At 36.9% G+C, this 24,169-nt stretch overlaps 1 protein-coding gene across 1 annotated transcript; it reads right to left on the bottom strand.

The window, feature by feature from the left end:
* Positions 1-287: 287 nt before the first annotated feature.
* Positions 288-23,971, bottom strand: Smp_210610 (unnamed protein product; the record flags this gene model as incomplete). The annotated part of the gene is made up of 5 exons (XM_018791374.1): positions 288-575; positions 3,350-4,078; positions 8,968-9,461; positions 20,308-20,340; positions 23,911-23,971. The coding sequence occupies 5 exons, from the start codon at positions 23,969-23,971 to the stop codon at positions 288-290; spliced, it is 1,605 nt and encodes a 534-aa protein (XP_018645434.1).
* Positions 23,972-24,169: the final 198 nt, after the last annotated feature.

Here is a 24,169-nt window from a genome sequence, read left to right as displayed (position 1 = left end):
TTTAAGAGAAGAAAAATCTTTTTTTTCCTTTAGTAGTTGATAAGCATTTGTATCCAAGACTAAATAAAGTTTTCTTTCTTTTTCTTCTTTAATAGTTGATAAGAATTTTTGTATCCAGGATCATAATTTTTAAAAATGTTGAATCGTTTTCATGTATGTATTTATAGATGTGTGTGTATGTATGTGTATATGTGTGTGCATAGGTATACATATATATGTGTGCATCTTTACGATTTGAAACCTTAACTCATCTGTCACTCGTAATTTTATGGTTCATAAAGAATATTTTAATTCATTAAATGAATTTGATGATAGGATTGTTGCTGTTGTTGTTGTTGTGGTGGTGGTGGTTTACTTTCACGATATGATTGATTACACCATAATTTTGATAAATGTTCATAATATGATGAAAAAAAACGTACTGCTTGTTCAATACTAGTTGAACAACATAATTCTCTACATGAATGCATAGCTAATTGAGGAAAACCTAAATCTACAGTAGGTACACCTAATTGGGATGATAATAATGGTCCTATTGTAGAACCACAATGTATATCTTGTCTTGAAACAAATTCCTAATGAAATGATAAAAATAAAAATTAAAAAAAAAGAAAAGTTAATTGAAATAAACAAAACAAGTAAGCGTATACAGATTTATTTTTTCTTAAAATCATCAAGTTAAACATTTAAAACCTGAAAGGATGGAATGACTATTTTGTTCTCAGATATGGGACTCCCCGAAAGGCCCTGGTATGGCAGAGAGTGGGGAAAGTCAGCTCTCCCTCTCTAAATGTCTTCACATGTCCACGCATATATAGCCTCTGTCAGGGAAGTCCTATTCACTGCCTTCTCGCATCACAGGTGTTGTTTACGAAATTGAGAGAACGAAAAGCGAATGTCTGGCACTTTATTCGGGTTGATGGACACGGAAAGTCCACCTAGAGGAGTTGGAAAACCCTCATTCCAAACCAATGGTGCACATGAGCTCCAGTATCCTGAGAGAATAAATGACGTATGGATCAATCGTTGATCACCGGCTAACATGGGACTGCATCTCCTCACGATGCTCCACTGACTTGTGGATCACAACTTTATGTCAAAGGCTGGTGGTGTGGCCCCCTAAGAAAACCACCTGTCTCGGTTTGGGCACCTGAGCAGTATCACAGCCCTTACACAAATCAAATAAGATTTGTATGGCGCATATGTATCTGGTAACTCCGCCTGTAGCTCTTCTAAAGTTACTGCCGGTCCCAAGCCCACACAAAGGAGGAGGGTTGGGCATGGGGTTAGCGACCCCATCCCGTAGAAAAGCTAACTCGCTAAAAAACCGCTAACCAGAAAAAATAATTCAAACCATTTAAACTCTGCCAGCGGAGTTGAAGGAATAATTATGACGTCTCATGATGAAAGCCGAAATTCTTCGGAAGTCACGAGGCCGATGCACCTTCTAACAACCAGAGCAACACTCTTTATAGGTACATGGAACGTCCGAACAATGTGGGAGACAGGAAAGACCAGCCAAACAGCAATGGAAATGAGGAGATACAACTTGGCAGTACTCGGAATCAGCAAAACCTATTGGACACAAACTGGACAACAAAGGCTAGGTACAGGAGAGATGCTGCTGTACTCCAGTCACGAAGAGGAAAATGCTCCACACACTCAGGGAGTTGCTCTAATGCTGTCCAAGAAAGCACGAAATGCACTTGTGGGATGGGAATCTCATGGACCCAGGATAATCAAAGCATCATTCAGAACAAAGAAGCAAGGGATCACAATGAACGTTATCCAATGTTATGCACCCACCAATGATAGCAACGACGATGATAAAGATCAGTTCTATGAAAGGCTGCAATCAATTATAGAGAAGTGCTCACGAAAGGACCTCACCATCCTGATGGGAGATCTAAATGCTAAAGTTGGAGTGGACAACACAGGATATGAAGATATAATTGGACGACATGGACTAGGAGAGAGAAATGAAAATGGGGAGAGACTTGCAAATCTATGTGCATTCAACAAACTGGTTATAGGCGGCACAATATTCCCACACAAGCGCATACACAAAGCTACATGGATCTCACCGGACCACACCACAGAGAACCAGATAGACCACATCTGTATCAACAAAAAATCCGAAGGTCAATGGAAGATGTGAGAACCCGGAGAGGAGCTGACATAGCTTCAGATCACCACCTGGTTGTGGCCAAGATGAGACTGAAGCTAAAAAAACACTGGACAAATGTGAGAATTACAGAGGCACACCTCGCTATATCCCACGGATATCCGTCTCAAGGTCTCAACAAGTGCGGAGCTAACACAAAAACTACCTACAAAAAAATCGTGTGTAACCGGCCCCAAGCAGTTGTCCCTTGGACATTGGGGTCACACTCTCAGGTCATTAAGACCACTTCTAATGCTATTTCCTTTTCAGGTACCACTAGGAGAACCCTTCCACAGTGTGGGCAACCGGGAAGTGATAACTGCCCTCATGCCTCTAACAGCACTCAAGACTGACCTCATAACCACAGGGAGATGAAATTGTTAGGTCAAATCCCAAAATATTGGAGCTAGTAACAATATGAGTACAGATAGAAAAGATCAGTTACCGAAAATATGAGTTAAAAAAAATCAATTAGTGAAATAACAATAACAAAGTTATGAAGAATTCAAGAGCTAAGAATTTAGAGGAAGACAAAGATTGAATGCACTCGCGCCATTGAAAGCGACTTTGAGCCATGATAATGGACTGATGCTACGTTTTAGTTTGACCATTCATAGATTTCTTCGGGATATATGCATATTTCGCAGATTGCATCGATATTCCCATTAAGTCATAAGCATTTTAAAAAGGGATAAATAGTGGATAGTGGTAGAATTCACGACGCGTGTAGCGTTTTATTTGACTTGTAAGTTGGATTTAGCTGCATCCGAAAGTGAATGTTCACTACATCTCTGTCCAAAATCTTTGTAACCTAATGGCAATATCGAGTTAATCCACATAGGAAGCACATATCCCAAAAACAGACTGATCAATCGTAGTCCTTAATATCAATGGGAAGATGCAAAAAACTAAAATATATATGAAAATTAAAATTCACCCCATCGCATGAGCTAGTGACTATCTGTACTCAGTAGCTAAGTGTTTAACGTGATAGCGTTTGAAGAGAACGGTACTGGATAGAGTCCCAGAATGAACATCCACCCTAAGATGAACGTATATTCAGTTGACGAGTCCCAAATAAAACGAAACGGGTATCCTAAGTTTCACTACTAGCCACCATTTATCTACGTTTAAAATATAGATTAATAATTTATGTAATAACGAAAAGCTCAAAACAACACAAACCTGAACTGGGACATTACACAAATGTGCAATTTCACGAACAACCGCTGCAGTAAGACTATTTGTAGCATAACGTTGTGAAACATTGTATTTTAATACAACACCACTATGAAATTGAGGTTTATGATAACATTCATGTCGTTCACCCCATGATGGATGAACTGCATGAGCTTGATCAGCTGATACAAGAAAAGATTTAGCTAATGATTTTTCAAAATGTAAATCTAAATTACATTTTGTACATTGTGATGTATTTGTATTGTTACATGGCGTAAGTGTTTCAGATAAATTGCACATTTCAAATGCTTTATTAAGTCGACGAATAACAGACAAAGTATAACCTGAATCTGCACCTTGAGTTGATGTAGAACCAACTTCTTCATGATCAAATAAGCATAATAAACGTATATTACATTCAGAGGATAAAGTTGGAAGAGATTCAATGAAACCATGAAGACCAGCATAAGAATTAAATAAATTATCTAAACGAGGTGCATGAATAAATTCTTTGTATAGACCACCAACACAAGCAGGTTGTGCATCGGCAAAACAAAGCTCTAGCTCTACAATTTGTTGTTCACTAACACCTGTTTCTTCACTTAATAAACGTAACAAAGCTGGTGGATGACGATTTCTATTAGGCAATGAAATAGGACATATGTTAAAACATGTATTTGTTGAATCATTTCCACATTCAGTAGTATTGGCATTTTGAGCATTTGGATTTTGAAGCTGTATAATAAAAAAAACAATATGAAAAACGAATTATTTTAACTTATCAAATAAACTGTGAATACAAACTACTACCAAGTAGGACCTATTCATAACCATCTTTTTAATTTTTTTTGTAATTTCAATTGTTTAATGTTGTTGTTAGGCATAAAGTTCTAAGAAAATACAGCAGAACAATAGATGTCACTGTAAAATTATACTAACGTATGAGGTCATACCATAGCACTGAACGACCGTTTCATCCTATTATGGGACTCCCCAGCAGTGCGCATACATGACCCCACACGCGAGACGAAACGGCCGTCTGATGCTTTCAGGTTTTCAATGGTGGTCTAGCTTACATCGACTTATGAATTCAACTGTTAAAATCATCATAATCTCTATAAACCCCCAGATCCTAAAACAGGATATATTGTGAAAAGTGATAAGTCTTCTAATTGAATGCTAGATTCGGTTCCTAAGCTCTTCTATTAACCCAAAGACTAAGTCTACACAGTAAAGTGAACATGAGAGAAAAAGAGCGAAATATGGAAGGAACTCTTTACTCGAAAAGTTCGTTCATGTACAAATAATCTAAGATTTTTATAGTATTCTAGATGGCCATGGATTTCAGGAAAATTCTGGAACGCTAGTAAACATAGTAGTAGTGTAGGTAATCATTCAATCAGAAACTCAACATATGACTTTTAATTTTCTATATGTTTCTGGCAAAACTTCTAGTGAATACTGATTGGATAAGATGCTTCTCAGCATTTTCAGAGCCTTTTTTGGCTTTTTTTCGAGGAGGTTCCTGGATCTCCCTAACAAAAAGACAAGAAAACAATATATGACAAGTCAAACAGTTAGTTACATACATAGTGAATGTACTATTCGGTTACTCATCACTCGATTTAAAATTGAAAACGCTCCATCAATCAGTTGTTCCGATCGTTGCCGCTACTTTGACGTGGTGATCAGATTTGCCTATCATAATGAACCGATAGGGCTACATTAACTGCAATGATCGTTCCTCAAAGTCCAGTTATGTCTGAGATATATGATTAGTATAGCGGAGGCGGATTTCGGTGATCCGCACTGAACCGGTTGCATTAGGCGAGAAGCTATTATCTCGGAGGACCAATGGCAATCCAGAGATGACTCTAGGCTATTAGTACCGGTTTATGCGTCATTGGTCTGACCAGTAAGTCGTTGTTACAATCGGCAATCATATCACGTGGAGCCTTCAACGTACACACCCCATGTCAAATCGGCCAACAGGCCTCCTTTGATAAAACCCTAGAATCTCGTACTATTGATGTGTGCTGTGTCTCCGAAACACGCATACAGAATCCTAGGACGGTCATTCACTTGACTCCACGTCGTCAAATCGGTGAGCCGACGAGATACACCCTCCGTATATCTGGCGGCCCGACGAAAAACCCTCGCAGACTGGCAGCATGGGCATAGCACTAAGTACGAGGGCAGAACAGACACTATTAGAATGGATCCCTGTTAACAGTCGCCTGTGTGCTGTTCGGCTAAACGGCTCCGTGAGAACTCGGAAGGATAGGGACATACTTCGTTGCCTTTTCGTCATTTCTGCCTACGCTCCCACTGACTGCAGCCCGGATGAAGCAAAAGATGACTTTTACAGAAAGCTCTCTGAACTTCTTCAAAAAGCTAAGCGCTCAGACATAGTACTCGTAGTGGGTGACTTTAATACCCAAGTAGGTAGCTTAAACCAAACAGAAAGACATTTAGGTGGGTATTTTAGTATGCCGGCTGAGCGAACAGATAATGGCAACTATGCCCAGACAATCGTTTATTTTTAGCAAACACTAATTTTAAGCATGAAGAGAGACATCGTTTACCACGGCGATCCCCTTCACCAAACCAACGATGGACTCAAATAGACCATATTGCCAACAGCCATCATTGGAGAGGCTAGATAGAAGACTGTCGCTCATTCTGGAATGCATATTTAGACTCTGACCATGCTCTAATAAGAGCATGCATTTGCCTGAGCCTCACTGGATGCAAAAAAACCACATTACGAAGACCTATCAGAGTTGAACTCAGTGACGAGAAAGCCAATGGAAGAACAACTGAGGTCACACTTAGACAGTTCTGAAAACGAGGCTGACCCAGATGTTGCTTGGAAAGATTCAAAAACATCTATATGTGATTTTAACCAAGGGGTCACGAAAAACCAACGGATTTCTGCAAAGTCTTTTGCACTGATAGATTCTCATAAACTCATCACATCAGGCTCTGAACACGATGAAGGATGTAAATAAACTAAATTTTGGTTGACCAAAAGTCTAGGGAACGATCGTGAGCAGTGGTGGGCAACGAAAGCAAAAGAGATGGAAAAAGCAGCGGCTGTAGGCAACCCCAGACAACTCTTCAGATTAATAAAAGAAACCGGAATTAAGAAGTCAAGTGTAAGCGAGATAATCTCGGAAAAGGACGACACTCTTTTCTGCTCTCAGTGCAGACGTTTAGAACAATGGGTGGAACGCTTTAAAAAACAGTTTAGATGGCCTTCAGCTAATCTACAGCTATCCACCGGTTTCAAGCAGCCTGAATACGACATTGAAATAGGTCGTCCGACTCTAATGCTCAAAAAGATAAAGCTAATGTGAAAGGAAGAAGAGCATCTGGTCCAAAGGTCTTTAAGTATGGTGGTCCAATTTTAGCGATTAGGTTGACTAAAATTTGAGCTAAAATCTGGGAGTTGGACGTAATCCCATTTGACTGGTCGCAATCACTGATCGTCCTAGTTCATAAGAAGGGATCGAAATCATCCTATGATAACCATAGAGGGATTAATTTGATTAATATAGCATCTAAAATACCAGCCTCACTAATTATCGGACGCAGTTCTTCTCCCTTTTAATGCAAACTTTTGATTTAGGGCTGGCCTGTGTCAACACCTGAACTAAGGATAACGAGTGAAGTGGTCGAACGCGTCGACAACTTCACTTATCTTGGAAGTCTGATCAGACCTAATAGGTTGATATCTGGAGACCTCTCTACACGGATGCAAAGGACGAGAATACTACTCAGCAGTTCGTTCTGTTTTAGATTACGGCTGAGAAACGTGGCCATTGAGGGTAGAAGATACTCGTTAGTTACTAGCATCTGATGGTCGCATCTTCTGGGATAACCGGGTAAGTAATAGTGAGGTTAGAATCAGGCTATTGGAGTGATGGTAAATCAGTTGATGAGGTTGTGAATTTACATCAATTGAGATAACTGGGTCATGTATTACGCATGCCCAACCATCGATTACCACAACGCGCAATGCTGACTAGTGTTGTAGACGGTTGGAAGGAAGTTAGGGGGGGTGCCAAACCAAAATTTGGCATCAGTCCATAAAGTCACTAACTCCTGGCCCTAGCCATGTTGGTAGATGCAGGCTACTTGGTTGGGGTCTGGGCGACTATCGTAATCAATAGTTGGAGACTTTGGGTGACATGGCTCAGAATCGATCACAATGGCGTAGGTGTATACACTCTTTGTATTCCCTTTAATCGTGAGAGTAAAATTGCTTTATATCTTACTTTCTACGAACCAATTCTTTCTCCCTGTATCATTTCATTATATGCAATATTTTTTTATTTCTACCATTGAAGTAACTGCTTGGCCCTAGGGTTGACTGAATAACTGATTAATCAGTTGTAATTATTTAAAGATAATTAGTTGAGATAGTCTTAGAATTCGACACGAAATTCAATCATCCCTATGGTAAAATAGCATTTTAACATTACAACCGCCGTCAATTAATGATGAAAAACTTAACTTTAATTGCTAACTCTATTTTTGAGCTCTAAATCCTAATCTTATTTCTTTAAGACCAAGCCATGACCCTCTGTTGACCCACACACTATCCCCACACTAATTTTTTTAACGTCTTACAAAAGAAAAACCCCTGTTACTACTATACAACATTCTTAAAGGGTGCTACATCGAATAAAGGCAAACCATTATATGTGAGACAGTCAGTGATTACAACTAATATTAACAGTTTGTAGTAGTATCAACGGCGAGACTAAACTTTATGGACGACCTTTGAACGAATCTTAAATGACCTTGAGAAATATTAGCCAATCAGGAGACAGTTAGCATACAGTAAAAATATATTATACAAAACTAAAAAATTAAAGCGGAAACTGTTCTTTTACATGGCTCGAAAACTTCTCAAGGTCAGATATAGGTTCAGAAGTTCTAAAATCATGGTGCATACGGTACAGGAACTCATCCATATGACTCCATAGTAGTCGACCTCTGGAGCCATGATAAGGGTCTCAAAAATTCTTTTAGCCTCGACCACATAGCTTCAATGTTGGTATGTTGGTATGGTTTAGGGTTAAGGGTTAGAGTTATGCTTTAGGGTTAAGGGTGAGACTATAATTTATGGACGACCTTTGAGCGACGCTAGAGTGACCCTGAGAGTGTCAACTTAATAACTAAGACTAAATGAGGGTTACAAACCTGTGTGAAGAATTCAAATTATGATTTACAGTTCATGATTAAGGTTAGGAATTATACTTAGGGTTTTCATCACGAACTGACATCAGCTATAATGCCAAAACTCTATTTATCCAAATGGATAATTGAATTTCGCGCCAAAATCTTAATAATCCCTTCTCTTGTAGACGCTTAATTATCACGTCTTCTCTAAAATCCGTTGTAAACCGACCGTACGTAAGCATTAGGTACTGAATTTAGCGCTGTGACCTTGAAAATCAACGAAAGCTTCTGATTAGCTCGTCCATAAAGTTTAGTCTCGCCTTATCAACAAACTTTTTCACCAGTAGAATGAATATCAACAGCTGTCACTATGACAACAATCACTAACCAAGGATTTGTGTAATTCTATATTGTTAAATAAGATATAAACTAACCTGTTCCATTAACCTAGTACACAATATTGGAGATAAATGTTGTTCAGAATTTGGATGAAAACCTTGAGTTTTTATTTCTTGATTTAAATGTATTGCTAAACTAGGAACACATGCAATTGGATTATTAATATGTACTAAACGTTGTTCCAGGCGTCCTTCAGCATTACGAATAATTACACGTCCAGCTAATTTTAAATCTCTATCAAACCATGTATACCAAAGACCACCACCATATGTTTCAACACCTAATTGAATATAACCTTCTTTTAAACGTTCCGAATTTGGTTTCAAACGTAAACATGGACTGTCTGTATGTGCACCAAGTAAAGTAAAACCATTGCCTGTTTCAAATCGACCACCAACAGCGGCTGCAATTACAGTTGATTCATTTTTTGTTATATAAACTCTATCTAAAGGTCGTAAACTCCAAGATTCTTCTTCAAATAATTCACGAAAACCATGATTATCCAAAAATGTCCTCACTGATTGGATAACTTGAAGATATTGAAAAAAGAGACAGGATAAATAAAAGAATAAATAAGATTATCAGATACTATAGTACAGAGAAAGATAGACATAGTAACAAAATGTCAAGGTTTTAGAAACTAAATATGAAATTATGGGAAATACAAACTTTCTAGGATGTAAATTTTGGCAAGATAGTTTGTACTTGATAGATAGTTGAAGGCTGTAAACAGGAAATCCTGGACTATGCTTTGTGTTATTGAGCACTTGTCAACAAGGTGTATCAGTAATCTTGAGGAAACTGAGGAATTCGATGCTGCGTCAGTCAACACCATAGTCTGAGACATAAGTACTAAGCCTGCCTGTTGATCTACAAAATTATATTCCCCTTAAGATTGAGAAATACAACTATGGTTAAGAGTAGACAAATATCTCTGTTCCATAGCTTGACGAAGAGGAAACATTTAGTGCATGCATCCACATTAAAGTCTGAAGCCAACATAGGTTATCTCTAGTTCGCTCTTAACAGACGCTAGTTGAGCGTTAGATAATTATGGAAGCTAGTATTTCAGACACTATATGCGCCAAACTGACTTCTTTGTGGCTATCACAAGAGGATTTCCGTCCTTTCTTGAAAACGATGACAATAAGCTATCGAAGCCAGTAAAAAAGGATCGCGTCCAGTTCCCTGTTTCCAACGAATATCTTAAGTAGTCTAACTCTTTGGATGGAACAACGAAGAGAGATGGTTGCACGCCTTCACCCTACATTAAGTGTTTGTACATAGAATCTTTAATATGTTAATAAACTCAGAAAAACTCTTTAACAGACAATCCTAGAGCATAATCCTGTTCAACAAACAACATTATTGTGTGAAACGATACTACAAGCAAAAAGAAGTGCATTTAGTCCCATGACTTTACTACATCTCCATTTTCATAGTGTCAATTAAACGAATGCAGTGCCCATCTACACATTGTGGAGGACTGGCTACAAGTATTGAACCTAAGTTTGATACTTGATTGCAATGGAAGCTACAACCGATTCGCTTACGTCAACCTGTTTAGAACTAAACGCTCGCTAACCACCAAAACGCAAGATAAGCTTGGCGAAAACAAAATCATGATCAAAGTCCAGGTAGATACGAGTGGGAGTCTTGTACACAACTACTCAAGAAGTAGCTGATCGCGATGTGCTGCTATCCTTTTCGGCATAAGGTGAGAACATTGCAAGCCCCAAAATATGGTTTAGAGTGTAGTTTCAGGAGGCTTGGGACAACATTTCTTGAGCTCGAATATTGGTGGCACGAAATACTCGTACAGAATCATAGCACGGCCACTCATTCGATCCCAACTAGCTAGTACGGAGAGCAGATGCAATATACCCTTTGTGTATCTTGAGAAATGAAAGCAGCCTTTCACGGACTTATCATTGAAGATATAGCTTGATAAACACTTCTTGACTGGATTTCTATCGACAGTCGTTTATGTGCTCTTCGTCCCAATGGAACAGTAAGAACTCGAAAAGATAGGGACACATCCTATTGCTTCTTCATAATTTCTGCTTATACATTTACTGACTGCAGCTCGGATGAAGTAAAAGACGTTTTATGAATACACTGATGACCATTAAAAAGCCAAATGCTTAGTGTCCTAAACACAAACGTTACGACAGAGCCATCTGGGCCACAAATAACCTTCTTTAGAACTGAGATCTTTTGCACTGATTGATTCCTGAACAGTAACCGATTTTATACTTGTTAAATCCTTAATAGTGACCGTATTTGATCGACAAAACTTCAGCGTGAATATGATTTAATATCATGCTATTTCTACACATCACTAAGGAGCAAATTTATAAAGAAACGATTGAATGAAAATATCTATAAGACTGAATGGTGAGTAGGCTATTTCAAAAAACATAAAAAGTATGATTTTTTAAATTGCAAACGTCACACAATGTGAATCGTAATATAATGTAATGTAATGATCAATGTCATGCGTATCAAGTCCTTCTTAGTGCTGATCGAATGCTATCGATCAAGTTGCAATGTGGCCACTAGTCTAGGTGGCTCGACACTGCGTGCACTATATTGAGATAAGATGGTGGTTGGAGGTGGTCAACAAGAAACCCTGGACTCGGGAGAACAAGTTCCCTCAAGATTACAGGTATACTTTGCTGACAAGTGCCAAGTAGCACGAAAACCGGGTCCAGGATTTCCTGTTGACCACCTCCAACCACCATCTTATCTCAATATAGTGCACGCAGTGTCGAGCCACCTAGACTAGTGGCCACATTGCAACTTGATCGATAGCATTCGATCAGCACTAAGAAGGACTTGACACGCATGACATTGATCACCACCCAGTGATCAATCAATTGTGATTACATCTCAGTCCTACAAGCATTTTCCTTATTTCCTATTCATAGACTTATCATTATAATTATCATCAGTATGCTTTTTAATCATCTTATATTTGAATGTGTAACACCGTTAAATGATTACATATAATTTGTTGTGATTACCAGTCAACTATTATGTGCCTTAACATCTCCAGATATTTTAAGTATTCCGAAATAAGGGGGTTTTCTGTGGAGATTTCAAGTAATTTTTATATATAGTTGAAATCATGAGTCAAATGAAGCTAGACCACCATCGAAAACCTGGAAGCACTGCTTTAAGGCCGTTTCGTCCTGTTATGGGACTCGTCAGCAGTGCGCATCCACGACCCAGCGTCGCGAGATTCGAACCCAGGACCTACCAGTCTCGCGCCAGAGCACTTAACCAATAGACCACTGAGCCAGTGTAATTAATGGTAATTTGAATAGCAAAAAGATAGAACCAACAAAATCGGTATGAATACCTAGTAATACTAATCAAGGAGGCGAAACTATGATATATGAATCAACCAATCAAATTTCAGATAACAGGTCATGAATTTTGGCGCAAAATTTATTTATCTATTTAGTTTAATAATGTTTTGCCATTATGGCTGAGGTCAATTCGTGATAAAAACCATAAAACTAATTCTTAACTCTAATCATCAACTATAAACCATAATCCTTATTCTTTCCACAAGTTTATTCACCTTCGTTTGGCTCTAGTAAATACGTAAACATTCTTAAGATCACTTTAATGTTGATCAAATATCATCCATAAATTATAGTCTCACTATATCCCCCAAATGCCCTGGTACGGCCGAGAATGGGGAGAGTCCACTCTCCCTCTCCAAATGCTCTCACATGGCCACGCATATATAGCCTCTGCCACACAAGTCCTACTCACTGCCTTCTCGCACAACGGGTGTTGTTTACGAAATTGAGAGGACGAAAAGAGAATGTCCGGCGCTTTAACCGGGTCGGTGGACACACAAAGTTCACCTAGGGGAGTTGGAAAACCCTGATTCCAAACCAATGGTGTACATGGGCTCCAGTATCCTGAGGGAAAAAATGGCGTATGAATCTATCGTTGATTAGTGGCTACCACGGGATTGCATCTCCTTACGTCGCTGCACTGCCTTGTGGATCAGATCTTTAAGTCAAAGGCTCGGGGTGCGGTCCCCTAAGAAAACCACTTGCTTCAATCTGGGCACCCGGGCAGTATCACAGTCCTCACACAAATCTCATTTGATTTGTGTGGCGCATATGTATCTGGTGCCTCTTTGTACCAATATTTATGTGTTCAAATAAATAATAATAATAAATTCGCGGACCAATATGATTTGTATATTTCCTATTGTATAATTGTTAAGTAACTAAACTATTCATATTCGTATCCCTCTTACTATAAGCTTTATTTTGACCTATAGGCTACTAATACTACGATTTATCATTCTTGAGTTATTCCCAGTCTATTGATTACTGCCAAATCTTTTACACATGTTATTTTCTATTTTATGGTACGATGTGGTCTGTTTGTTTGGAATATAAACTCAGTATGTTTGAAATACAATGATTCATACCGCAGAGGCTGTTATTGGTGTTCTGAACTTTAACTGGCTGAACTACGCAGAAGGCAGGACTAATAAGTACTCAAAAGACTGCTTATACGACTTTCATGTATCATTGCTCTGATCGATAATTCACTTCACTTTAATTGGCGGGGATTATCACATCACATATTAATAAATAGGGCACACATGCACACGATATAACAATATGGATATTTGAAATTATAAAGAATAACAAATAACCATTTAAATAGATGCCAAAAGTATGAACAGTTAAAATCTAATCTATGTATAAAACATACTTATAGAATCAGTATTAAACATTTATTTCTTTTATATACAAACATATACTACTTTTATCAGAAGGAATTTTTGTGGAGATTTAGTATTTTCATACTTGAAAGTGTGATTCAATTGAAGCTAGACCACCAGGGAAAAAGCTGGAAGCACTGAAGACAATTGGTGAACGGTTGCTCAACTTCGTGGATTGGTTGGAGTTAGACATTAACACCGTTGGATGCCGGCCAGATCAGTGGTCTATCGGTTAAGTGCTCTGGCGCGAGACTGATAGATCCTGAGTTCGAATCTCGCGTGGCAGGATCGTGGATTCGTACTGATGAGGAGTCCCACAATAGGACGAGTTGGCCGTCTAGTGGTGTCAGGTTTTCTCTGGTGGTCTAGCTTCAATTGACTCACGCTTTCAACTATGAATATATTACTTTTTTTAAAAAATCTTTTTCACAATTTCTAAATATTAACAATCAGAATAGATCATCATTTTAATCGTTTAAAGATCACCATCATCATAAAAAGGCTAATCTATGAATGAAGAATATTATTTTCGATAAATTCTCTCTTCAGGTTTACAATTACATATATTCAAATTAATAATCTGTACAAAATAGTCAGGTTAAAGGCAAAGTACATTGTTTAAAGCATGTAACATTTCAGTCAGTCAGTCAGCTACAACGTAGGACCAGGCACATATATGCATCGGTCCAAGTTGCCATACCTCGTTAGCACAACAAAATGAACACCGGATTCATAGAAGTAGTTAATTTAACGGTGGTATTATATAAAAGATAGGTTGTATATAAGATTATAGTACAGGAAGGAAGAAATTTATGAAGCAATTTTAATCTCAAGGTTTAAGGGAAGACAAAGAGTGTATACACCTACGCCATTGTGATCGATTCTGAGCCATGTCACCTAGAGTCTCCAACCATTGGTTACGATAGTCACGCGGACCCCAACCAGGTAGTCTGCATCTGCCAACATGGCTCCGATTAGAAGTTAGTGACTTCAAACACTGATGTCACGTTTTGGTTTGGCCGCCCCTAACTCTCTTCCAACCATCCCCTACACTGGTCAACATTGCGCGTCGTAGTAATCGGTGTTCAGGCATACGTAACACATGGCCCAACCATCTCAGTCGATGAAGATTCATTACCTCATCAACTGATTTACCATCATTCCCTAATACCCTGCGTCTAACCTCACTATTACTTACCCGGTTATCCCAGCAGATGCGAGCAATATTTCTAAGGCGTCTGTGGTCAAATACTAGTAACCTACGAGTATCTTCTACTCTTAATGGCCATGTTTCGCAGTTGTAAAGTAGAACAGAACGAACTGCTGCTCAGTATACTCGTCCCTTAATTGATAGACGGATATCTCGTCTTCGCCATAGGTGACGTAAGTTGGCAAAAGCCAAACGAGATTTTTGAATCCGTGCTGAGATTTCGTCAGACACCAACCCATTAGGGCTGATCAGACTTCCAAGATAAGTGAAGTTGTCCACGCGTTCGACTAATTCACTCCCTATCCTTAGTTCAGGTGTTGACGCAGGCCAGTCCTGGAGTAACAATTTACATTAAGATGGGGAGAAACGCATCCCAAACATCCTGGCATTATTACTCAGCTCTAACAGAAGACTCTGCATTTTGCCAGTGTCTTCACCAAACAGGACTATGTCATCTGCGTATTCTAAGTCGATAAGTGAACCTCCTGGTAGAAGATCAATTCCTGAAAATTCAGTCGACGAGAGTGTTATTTCCAGCAACAGGTCTATAATGAAGTTAAACAAAAATGGGGATAGTGGACAGCCTTGACGGACACCACTTGAGGTTGTAAAATCATATGACAGTTCGCCATAAGCTCTCACTCGACTGGTAGTGTTCGAGTAAAGAGCCTTCACAAGGTTTATATACTTCTCAGGTACACCTTTCAATGACAGACACTGCCACAGAACCTCTCGGTCTACAGAGTCAAATGCTGCTTTTAAGTCAAGAAAAACTATCATTGTCGGACGCCGATAAGCATGTCTGTGCTCTAAAACTTGACGAATGGTGAATATGTGGTCGATACAGCCACGACCAGGTCTGAAGCCAGCCTGACTTTCTCGTGTTTGCAGTTCGCGAGTCTTAGTTAGGCTCACGATAATTATTGAGGCTAGTATTTTAGATGCTATGTTAGTCAGACTAATCCCTCTATGGTTATCACAGGATGATTTTGACCCCTTTTTATATATTGGGACAATCAGTGATTGTGACCAGTCGGATGGGATTACGTCTTATTAATTTTTCACACCATTTAATCTTTCACTCGATCGAATTGTAATTGCAGTATCATATCTCTCTCTCTCACTTTATCTCATCCAATATTTATATTTTGATCATAGATCTTAAATTTCACTTCACATCTATATACAGATTATTATTATTATTATTATTATTGATGAAGTGAATTGTTTTCCAAGAAGAAAAACAAAAACAAAAAACCACAAATGATTGAATATACCATATCATTTTATCTTTTACATAAGAACTACACTGATCAGTTGTTCAAAAAACAAAACAAAAGAAAATAAACATAAGAATCAATACTCTATGGACTAGACAATCATAAACTATACATGAGAATATACATACTACTATTATTATGATTACTTTAGACAAACATTAACATACCCATATAGAACATACCCATATAGAACATCAAAGTGTTAAAAAATTTGTTTTGTATTCTTTTTATTTGGCAAGTAAAACTGTTTTTATACATATATACTTACATAAATAAACAAACGGTACATTTATCTATCTCTCTATCAATCCATCTATCTACCTATCCATCTATCTATCTATCCATCTATCTATCTATCTACCTATTATTATTATTATTATTATTATTATTAGCTTTATTCAATATTATATTTATGGTACAATATAGAATTCTCAGCACAAAGTACTTCAACAAGTTTCGGTTTCTTACTTCTTCGTCCTTCCTGACGATAAATATTGAGTGATCGCCAGTTAGAACTTAGCAGCCCAGTCAATCGACATCTAGATAATGTACATTCTTGTCGTTGCATATTGCCAGCAACCACGATATCTCTGATTAAGCCTTCTGTAACCTTTACAGCGAAAGGTCTTACACTTTTCAGAAACGCACCTGAATAGGTTGTGCGATTAATAGGCATAATGATGTATTAAAACAAACGAAATCAGATAACTTGTTGAAATATCTAGATGACAGGAACAGGTAGCCCAGATGTTTAAACAGGCCGCCAATGTTATCTATCCATCTTTCAATACATTAATTATGTCAGATTAGTTTAGTAAAAGACAAATCAAAATGAAAGGTATCAATGGTTAACTATGAAAAGTGAAGAATTCGTCTTAAAATCTTGAATATCCATTGTGAATAGTGAAATGTAATAATTATTAAGGTAATGAAGTTAAATGTTTTCTATTCACTATTAGTATAGAAAGAAAAACAACACTGATGATGGAACACCCTAAAGTTATTTTTTTTTTTTTTTTTGGTAATATACTACTACTTCAAACAGCAACAAAGAAAAAAAATAAGAAAAAAATGTAAATAAAAGCAAATGTATACGTAAACTACATGTCATACATGATATTTCAAATTGATAAACATGGAATACATAATGAGTTGGAAGCGTTAAAAAACTAGTTGGAAATATAAAAATTCTTTCTACTAATCTAGATGATATAAAGTCTTAAATAGCTGGTAAGTCCTGGGTTCAAATCTCGCTCGCGAGTGCGGGATCGTAGATGCGCACTGCCATTGAGGAGTCCCATAATAGGACGAAACGGACTTAAAGCAGTACTTCCAGGTTTTCCATGGTGGTCTAGCTTTAATTGACTCATGGTTTCAATTATGAAAATACTGAAATATCCACGAAAAAACCCCTTCTGATCTTAAATAGTTGATATTATTTGAAGAACTCTAATAAACAATGAATACACTAGATGAAATTAAATAAACTATTGTTAAAGTGAAGAAAAAAAAGCCTCTTGTTGGAACATCCATTGAACTCAGTCAGTCAGTCAATCAGTCATAACGTATAGCTTTGTACGTGCGTACATCAGTTCAAGTTGACATATAACGTTAACACATAGATGAAGTTGTCGATTCAAATCCCATAGTGGTAGAAGTAGTAAGAGTATAAGCAGTAATCCGAAAAATTAGGGTTTAAAGATGTTATGCAAGGAGTATAATCTAGTGAAATAAATTTAGAAATAGGAAAAAGAAAGGGATATGAAGAATTCAGAAGATTAGAATTTGGGAGAACACAAAGAGTGAATGCACCTTCGCCATTCCAAACGATTTTGAGCCATGTCATTCAAGGTCTCTAACCATCGATTGCTATCATCTCACGGATTCCAACCAGGTAGTCTACACCTACCAACATGGCTCAGTCCACTTGCCAGTCACTTCATAGATTTGTGCCATGTTTTGGTCTGGCCGCCCCTAGCTTTCTTTCAACCTACTACTACACTATAAAAACATTGCACATCGGGGCAGTCAGTGATTGGGCATACGTAACACGCGTCCCAGCCATCTCAACTGATGAGGTTTCACTACTTCATCAATCGATTTGCCATCCTTACCTAGTACCCGTTTCCTAACGACTGCATTACTTAGTCGGTGGTCTCAGGATATACGAGCAATGCTTCGAAGACACACCTGGTTTGTTCAGATTTTTATAAAGATAATTTTAAATGTTTGACCTCTAAGATAGTGTATTATATTACAACGGTTGTATTCAATGATTAGTATATATATTTATGTGGAACCTCTTTTTCCTAAGAGATGTAAACATCATAATTATACTTAGTTTTAAATGGTGAACTTAAATATTTTTTAATCGTTAAAATCATTCTCTAATCACTGCTAGAATTCTTTAATAACATCAAACTTCATCTTTTTTAGACCATCGAAATTGAAGAACACTTTTAATGAAACACAAACACGGATGTTGTAATCTTACAACTTACACAAGGTAGGAGAATATCATTGTTAGATAAGAAATACTTTAGACAAAAAAAAACTGATAAAACGTTTACATAAGATAATTTACATTATCATAGAAATCATATTCAATGAAAATAATTGAAACAATTGAAGCAGAAATGTCAATAAAAGTAAATAAACCTAATACTACTGTGATGTGTGCTACTTATGTCGATATAAGTAGTATATAACACCAGTTAGAAGTGTAATGCTTAGCAGCAGAAGGTTGGAAAGATTGAATCGAAGTAGACGGAAACAGAGATTAATTGTCATGACAATGTAGAAATGATGAAGTTTAAAACAATTGATGAAAGATTTGCAAAGAAAGTATAGAACGTATGGTTTTCACATTTTACCAAAGAAATCTGTAATTTTGTATCAAAATACATTCATTTGTCCCCACCTATGTTCATGTTCACGACATTACTATTACTACTAATAATATAGTGTACGCAATATATCCTGACAAATATAAGTAGTATTTCACAGTAATCAAAAGTAAAATACCTGCCACCAGAAGATTTAATTAAACAGAACAAGAAGGGAAACAGAGAATAATTGGAATAACAACAGAATTGGAAGAATCATAAGTATGTAGAAGACAACTGAACAAAGATGTACAAATAATGTATTTAATGTATGATTTTCATATTTTACGAGGGGACTGTGTAATTTTGTATAAGACAATAAATTAGTCTTCCATACCCTGAGTTCTTATGCGTTACAATACTACTAATACTGTAGTGTGATCTACTTATATCCATATAAGTTGTATATGGTGATGGTCAGACATAGAATGTATTTTGGCAGAAGACCGATAAAGAAAGAACTGAAATGAAGCGCAATCGGTAGGAAAATGCATGAACCATGGAATTACAGATGAACTGATATTTACAGAAGGAACAATGAAGATTGAGACAACTAATTGTTATTTTGCAAATTAACTGTTAACTGTATGGTAAGCAAAGATGGATAGTAGCTAGCAAAGGAATCCAGGACGCGCGTTTCGCCCTATTTGGAACTTGTCAGCTGGATGTACCTGCATCTCAGAGTTCATGTTCACTCTTGGACTCGAACCCAATACCTTTCGCTTCAAACGCCATCGCGTTATCTACTCGGCCACTGAGTCCATCTTTGCTTACCATGCTTGTGAATTAACGCTATATCGAGGCAATACGCACAGTATGCACATATGCCAATTAAAGACTGACCAGTTACAGTCCTAACATATCGATGGGAAGATTCAAAGAAACAATACTAGATGAATGTTTACTGTATGATTATCAGAATTTAGTGAGATAATCTGTAATTTGTGCTTAAATACATTCGATTGTCCTCACCCGTATTCTCGTTCACTACAATACTACTACTACTACTAGAACTACTGAGAGTACTCTATACATGTTACCAAGTAGCTCTTTTTTTTTCCAAAAGTAAACTGTGAATATGCAACTAGTTCGATCATTTCTAAAACATTAAACTGATTCAATTTAATAATAGTTCAAATAATGAAACCAATGTTATTTATTGTCTATCATGATTACTGTCAATATATAAAAGAAAAAGAAAGAAAACGAACGATATATAAAACATAATTACAGCTTACAATGTTTTATTTCATATATGAACAAGTTTGAACCTGTTGTTATAATAAAAAGAAAATAATAAATAATGATGGTTGTATGTGTGTTTGTAAAAACATCAAGTTACTCTGCAACAACAACAGCAACAACAAACACAAAAAAAGAAACATCATGTTGAAATGAAAGTATAGAAGAAGAAAAAAAGAGAAAAAAAGAAAAAAATGATAGATAGTTTTTTTTAAAAAAAAAAGAAGAAACATATCAAAATGATCATTTCACAATTGTCCTCTATTCTTTCATTACATAATTTATAGTCATTCAATAATAATAATAATAATGTATATATTCTGTGTGTAGAACAGTATGAGAGAATATGGTTCAGTGTAGTATATGTATATATAGATAGATAAAAAATAATCACAATATAGTCGTCAATATAGTCAAAACAATAAACCGTAAACAGTAAACAGTATGATTTTTTACGGAACCTTAGTCAATAATAATAATAATGGTAATAATAATAATAGTAGTAATAATAATAATAATAGTAACCAGATAAAATAGACCATACATTAAGTTGACCAAGAATTGAGTAGTATATTAGTTCAGTATGATTTTCGACAGAACCTTAGTCAATAGTAATAATAATAATAATAATAGTAATGGTAATAGTAATGGCAATAATAGTAATAGTAATCATAGTAATAGTAACCAGATAAAATATACCATACATTAAGTTGACCAAGAATTAAGTAGTAATAGTAGTAGTAGATTAGTTCAGTATATATATATATATATATAAAATATCGAAAGTTGAGAAATAAATGTACACTTAAACATATAAGAACGTTAAATAGAAAAAGAATAGAGAGAGAGAGTGAGAGAGAGAGAAAGAGAGTAAAGAAACATTACCGAAATTTGTGAATTATTAACAAAATTACTGATTTAATGGACAATCATCATGGATACAAATCATTCCAAAATGATTATTATTATTATTATTAAGTTGTACTAAATTCTAGATATCATTATTTAAGATAAGAAAGAGAGAAAGAGAAAGAGAGAGAGAAGAAAAGAATGAGTTTGATCAATCAGTTACATATTATAATATATACTAAATAAATCAATGTAATTATTTGTAATTGAATAGTTACATTGCTACATTATAATGCAGTTATAACTAGATAGAGAGAGAAAAAAAGGTAAATACAGTTATTAATTCTGTACCATTTTATAGTGTATATTATTGCAAATGTATTTTCATAGTTGAAGCTAGACCACTATGGAATAATTCGATTGGTGTCACCATCTTGAAACACCGACTTCGGTGGCTTGGACATGTTTTACGAATGTCGTCCCACAGACTTCCACGTCGTGCATTATTTACCGACTCTGGGACTGGTTGGAAAAAGCGGAGAGGAGGTCAGTGTATGACATGGTGTCGTGGTATGAAAGAAAGCTACAAAGGGCTAGCTTCTATTGGTCCTTCACGACTCCCTGGCTGGGGTCTGAGAGATGGTGCAACACAGTGGCTAGAGACGTAATCAGATATGGCTCAGAATAGAAGCCAGTGGCGAACCTGCTGTAACCTTCTTTTACTTTCTTCATAAAGAGTGGCTATAACTTTCTTAACTGAGAGAGCTCTTCTGGTTGTACACATCTCAGTTCCCCCCATCATTACTCTTCTCTTTTTTTCCTTATTTTATATATACACGTCTTCTTCCTTCTCCTCCCATCCTCATTATTTTGTGTGGCGCATATGTATCCGATGCCCTTTGTACCGATATATATGTGATTAAATAAATAATAAATAAATAAGGCCACCATGGAAAATCTGGAAGCATTGGATGATTTCAACTATGTAAATATATTAAATTCTCCACAAAACCCCTTCTGATCTATAATCATATGCTTACTAGTGACTAACTTCAAAAGATATTTCCTGGAGTTCTAGTGAGAAGCAGAGACCAGTGAAGTTCAATCAAGTCTGTTGTAGAGATATCAACTCACTGAAGACAATTGGTGAACGGTTGCTCAAAAATCGTGGATTGGTTGAAGTTAGACATTAACACCGTTGGATACCGGCCGGCTCAGTGGTCTATCGGTTAAGTACTCTGGCTCGAGACTGGTAGGTCCTGGGTTCGAATCTCGCAAGTGCGGGATTGTGGATGCTCACTGCCACTGAGGAGTCCCATAATGGGACGAAACGGCCTTAAAGCGGTGTTTTCAGGTTTTCCATGGTGGTCTAGCTTCAATTGACTCATGATTTCAACTATGAAAATACTAAATTCTCCACAAAACCCCATCTGATCTATTCTAAATGTATTCAGTGTATTACAATATTATTTTGTTTAAACTAATTCATTCATACTAACATTAATAATGAGGCAAGCCCTAACTTAGAATCCGGAAGGGAAGCAGAGAAGAGGAAAGCCAAAGAACATATTACGTCGGGAAATAGAAGCAGATATGAAAAGGATGAATAACAACAGGAAAGAACTGGAAAGGATTATCTAGGACAGAGTTGAATGGAGAATGCTGATGTGCGGCCTATACTCCTCAACGAGGGGTAACAGGCGTAAGTAAAGTAAGTAACATTACTAATAAGATTTAAGTCAACAACACAGCTCAACTCAATTGATGCAGTAAAATAGAGAAATTATCATTAATGTACAGATGAATTCAACTGACGAGTCCCAAACAGAACAAAACATACGTCTAGGATTCCAATGCTACCTACTATTTATCTCTGTTTAAAGTGTTTGTGACTTACTGGCAATATCGAGACAAGCCATACAGGATGTAGTACATATGCCGAAACTAATTGGATCAGTTCCAATCCTAAACATCACATGGGAGCTTTTAGTATTAGGAGGGATTATATAAACAGAAATGTAGAAAACATACAAATGAATCTTTTCTGTACATATACATTCGTGGAGATAAGAGAGTTATTAGGTGTAGGAAGGATTTGAATGTGACCAACTTGGTCTCGTGTGCAGTTACTGGTATGAGGGCTAATATCACTTCGCGGCTGCGCACACCGTGGAAGGGTATTTCTTGAGGGACCTGAAAAAGAAGTTGGATTAGTGTTGATCATAACGACCTGGGAGCGTGACCGCAATGCCCAAAGGACAACTGCTTGAGGCCGGTCACGCACGGCCTTTTTGTGGGGGATTTTTGACGTGTTAGCTCCGTTCTTCAAAGGACCTTACCGCCGGAGACGGAAATCCGTGGGATATAGTAAAGTGTTCATTTTTAGGGTCGACCTTTTCTAACCCCACCCCTCCTTGTGGGAAGGCAGCATCTCTGTCATGCCTGTTGTCTGAAGGAAACACCTTACTACCGTCGCAACTCTGTATGGTCGGCAGTACGACTTCGCCTTCGGACCTTGGGATTGCTGCTTTTAGTCTTACCGCTCTTCAACCGACCTGTCTGGCATGGTAGGACCTTGAGGAACGATTGTTCCAGCCAGTATAGCTCGATTGGTTCATCACAATAGGCAAGCCCGACCACCACGTCAAGGTAGCAGCAACATATACATTGATAATTTTCATTAAAAAAAAGATACTAGATAAGATCAAACTATCATATGTAAACAAGATATAACATACTGTTTTACTTACCATGAAATGGTGTTGGTGATTTATTTATAAAATTAATAAGACCTTGTACATGATGTGACATGTTAGAATTATTAGAATGAAGTAAAAGTAATTGATTTCTTAATAAATCACTATTTAATAATAAAGTAGAAGGATCGTTTGTTATTGATATTGATGTAGTCGGTTGATGATCTTTGATAGATTCGGTAGTTCCGCAACAATTAACTTGATTGTCAATATTATTACTATTATTATTATTTAATAGATTTACAGGAAAATT

The sequence above is a fragment of the Schistosoma mansoni genome (genome assembly GCF_000237925.1).
Source record: "Schistosoma mansoni, WGS project CABG00000000 data, chromosome 3 unplaced supercontig 0077, strain Puerto Rico, whole genome shotgun sequence".
NCBI classification, from domain to species: domain Eukaryota; kingdom Metazoa; phylum Platyhelminthes; class Trematoda; order Strigeidida; family Schistosomatidae; genus Schistosoma; species Schistosoma mansoni.
The sequence above is the reverse complement of the archived record's forward strand: the minus strand, read 5'-3'. Positions and strand labels throughout refer to the sequence as shown.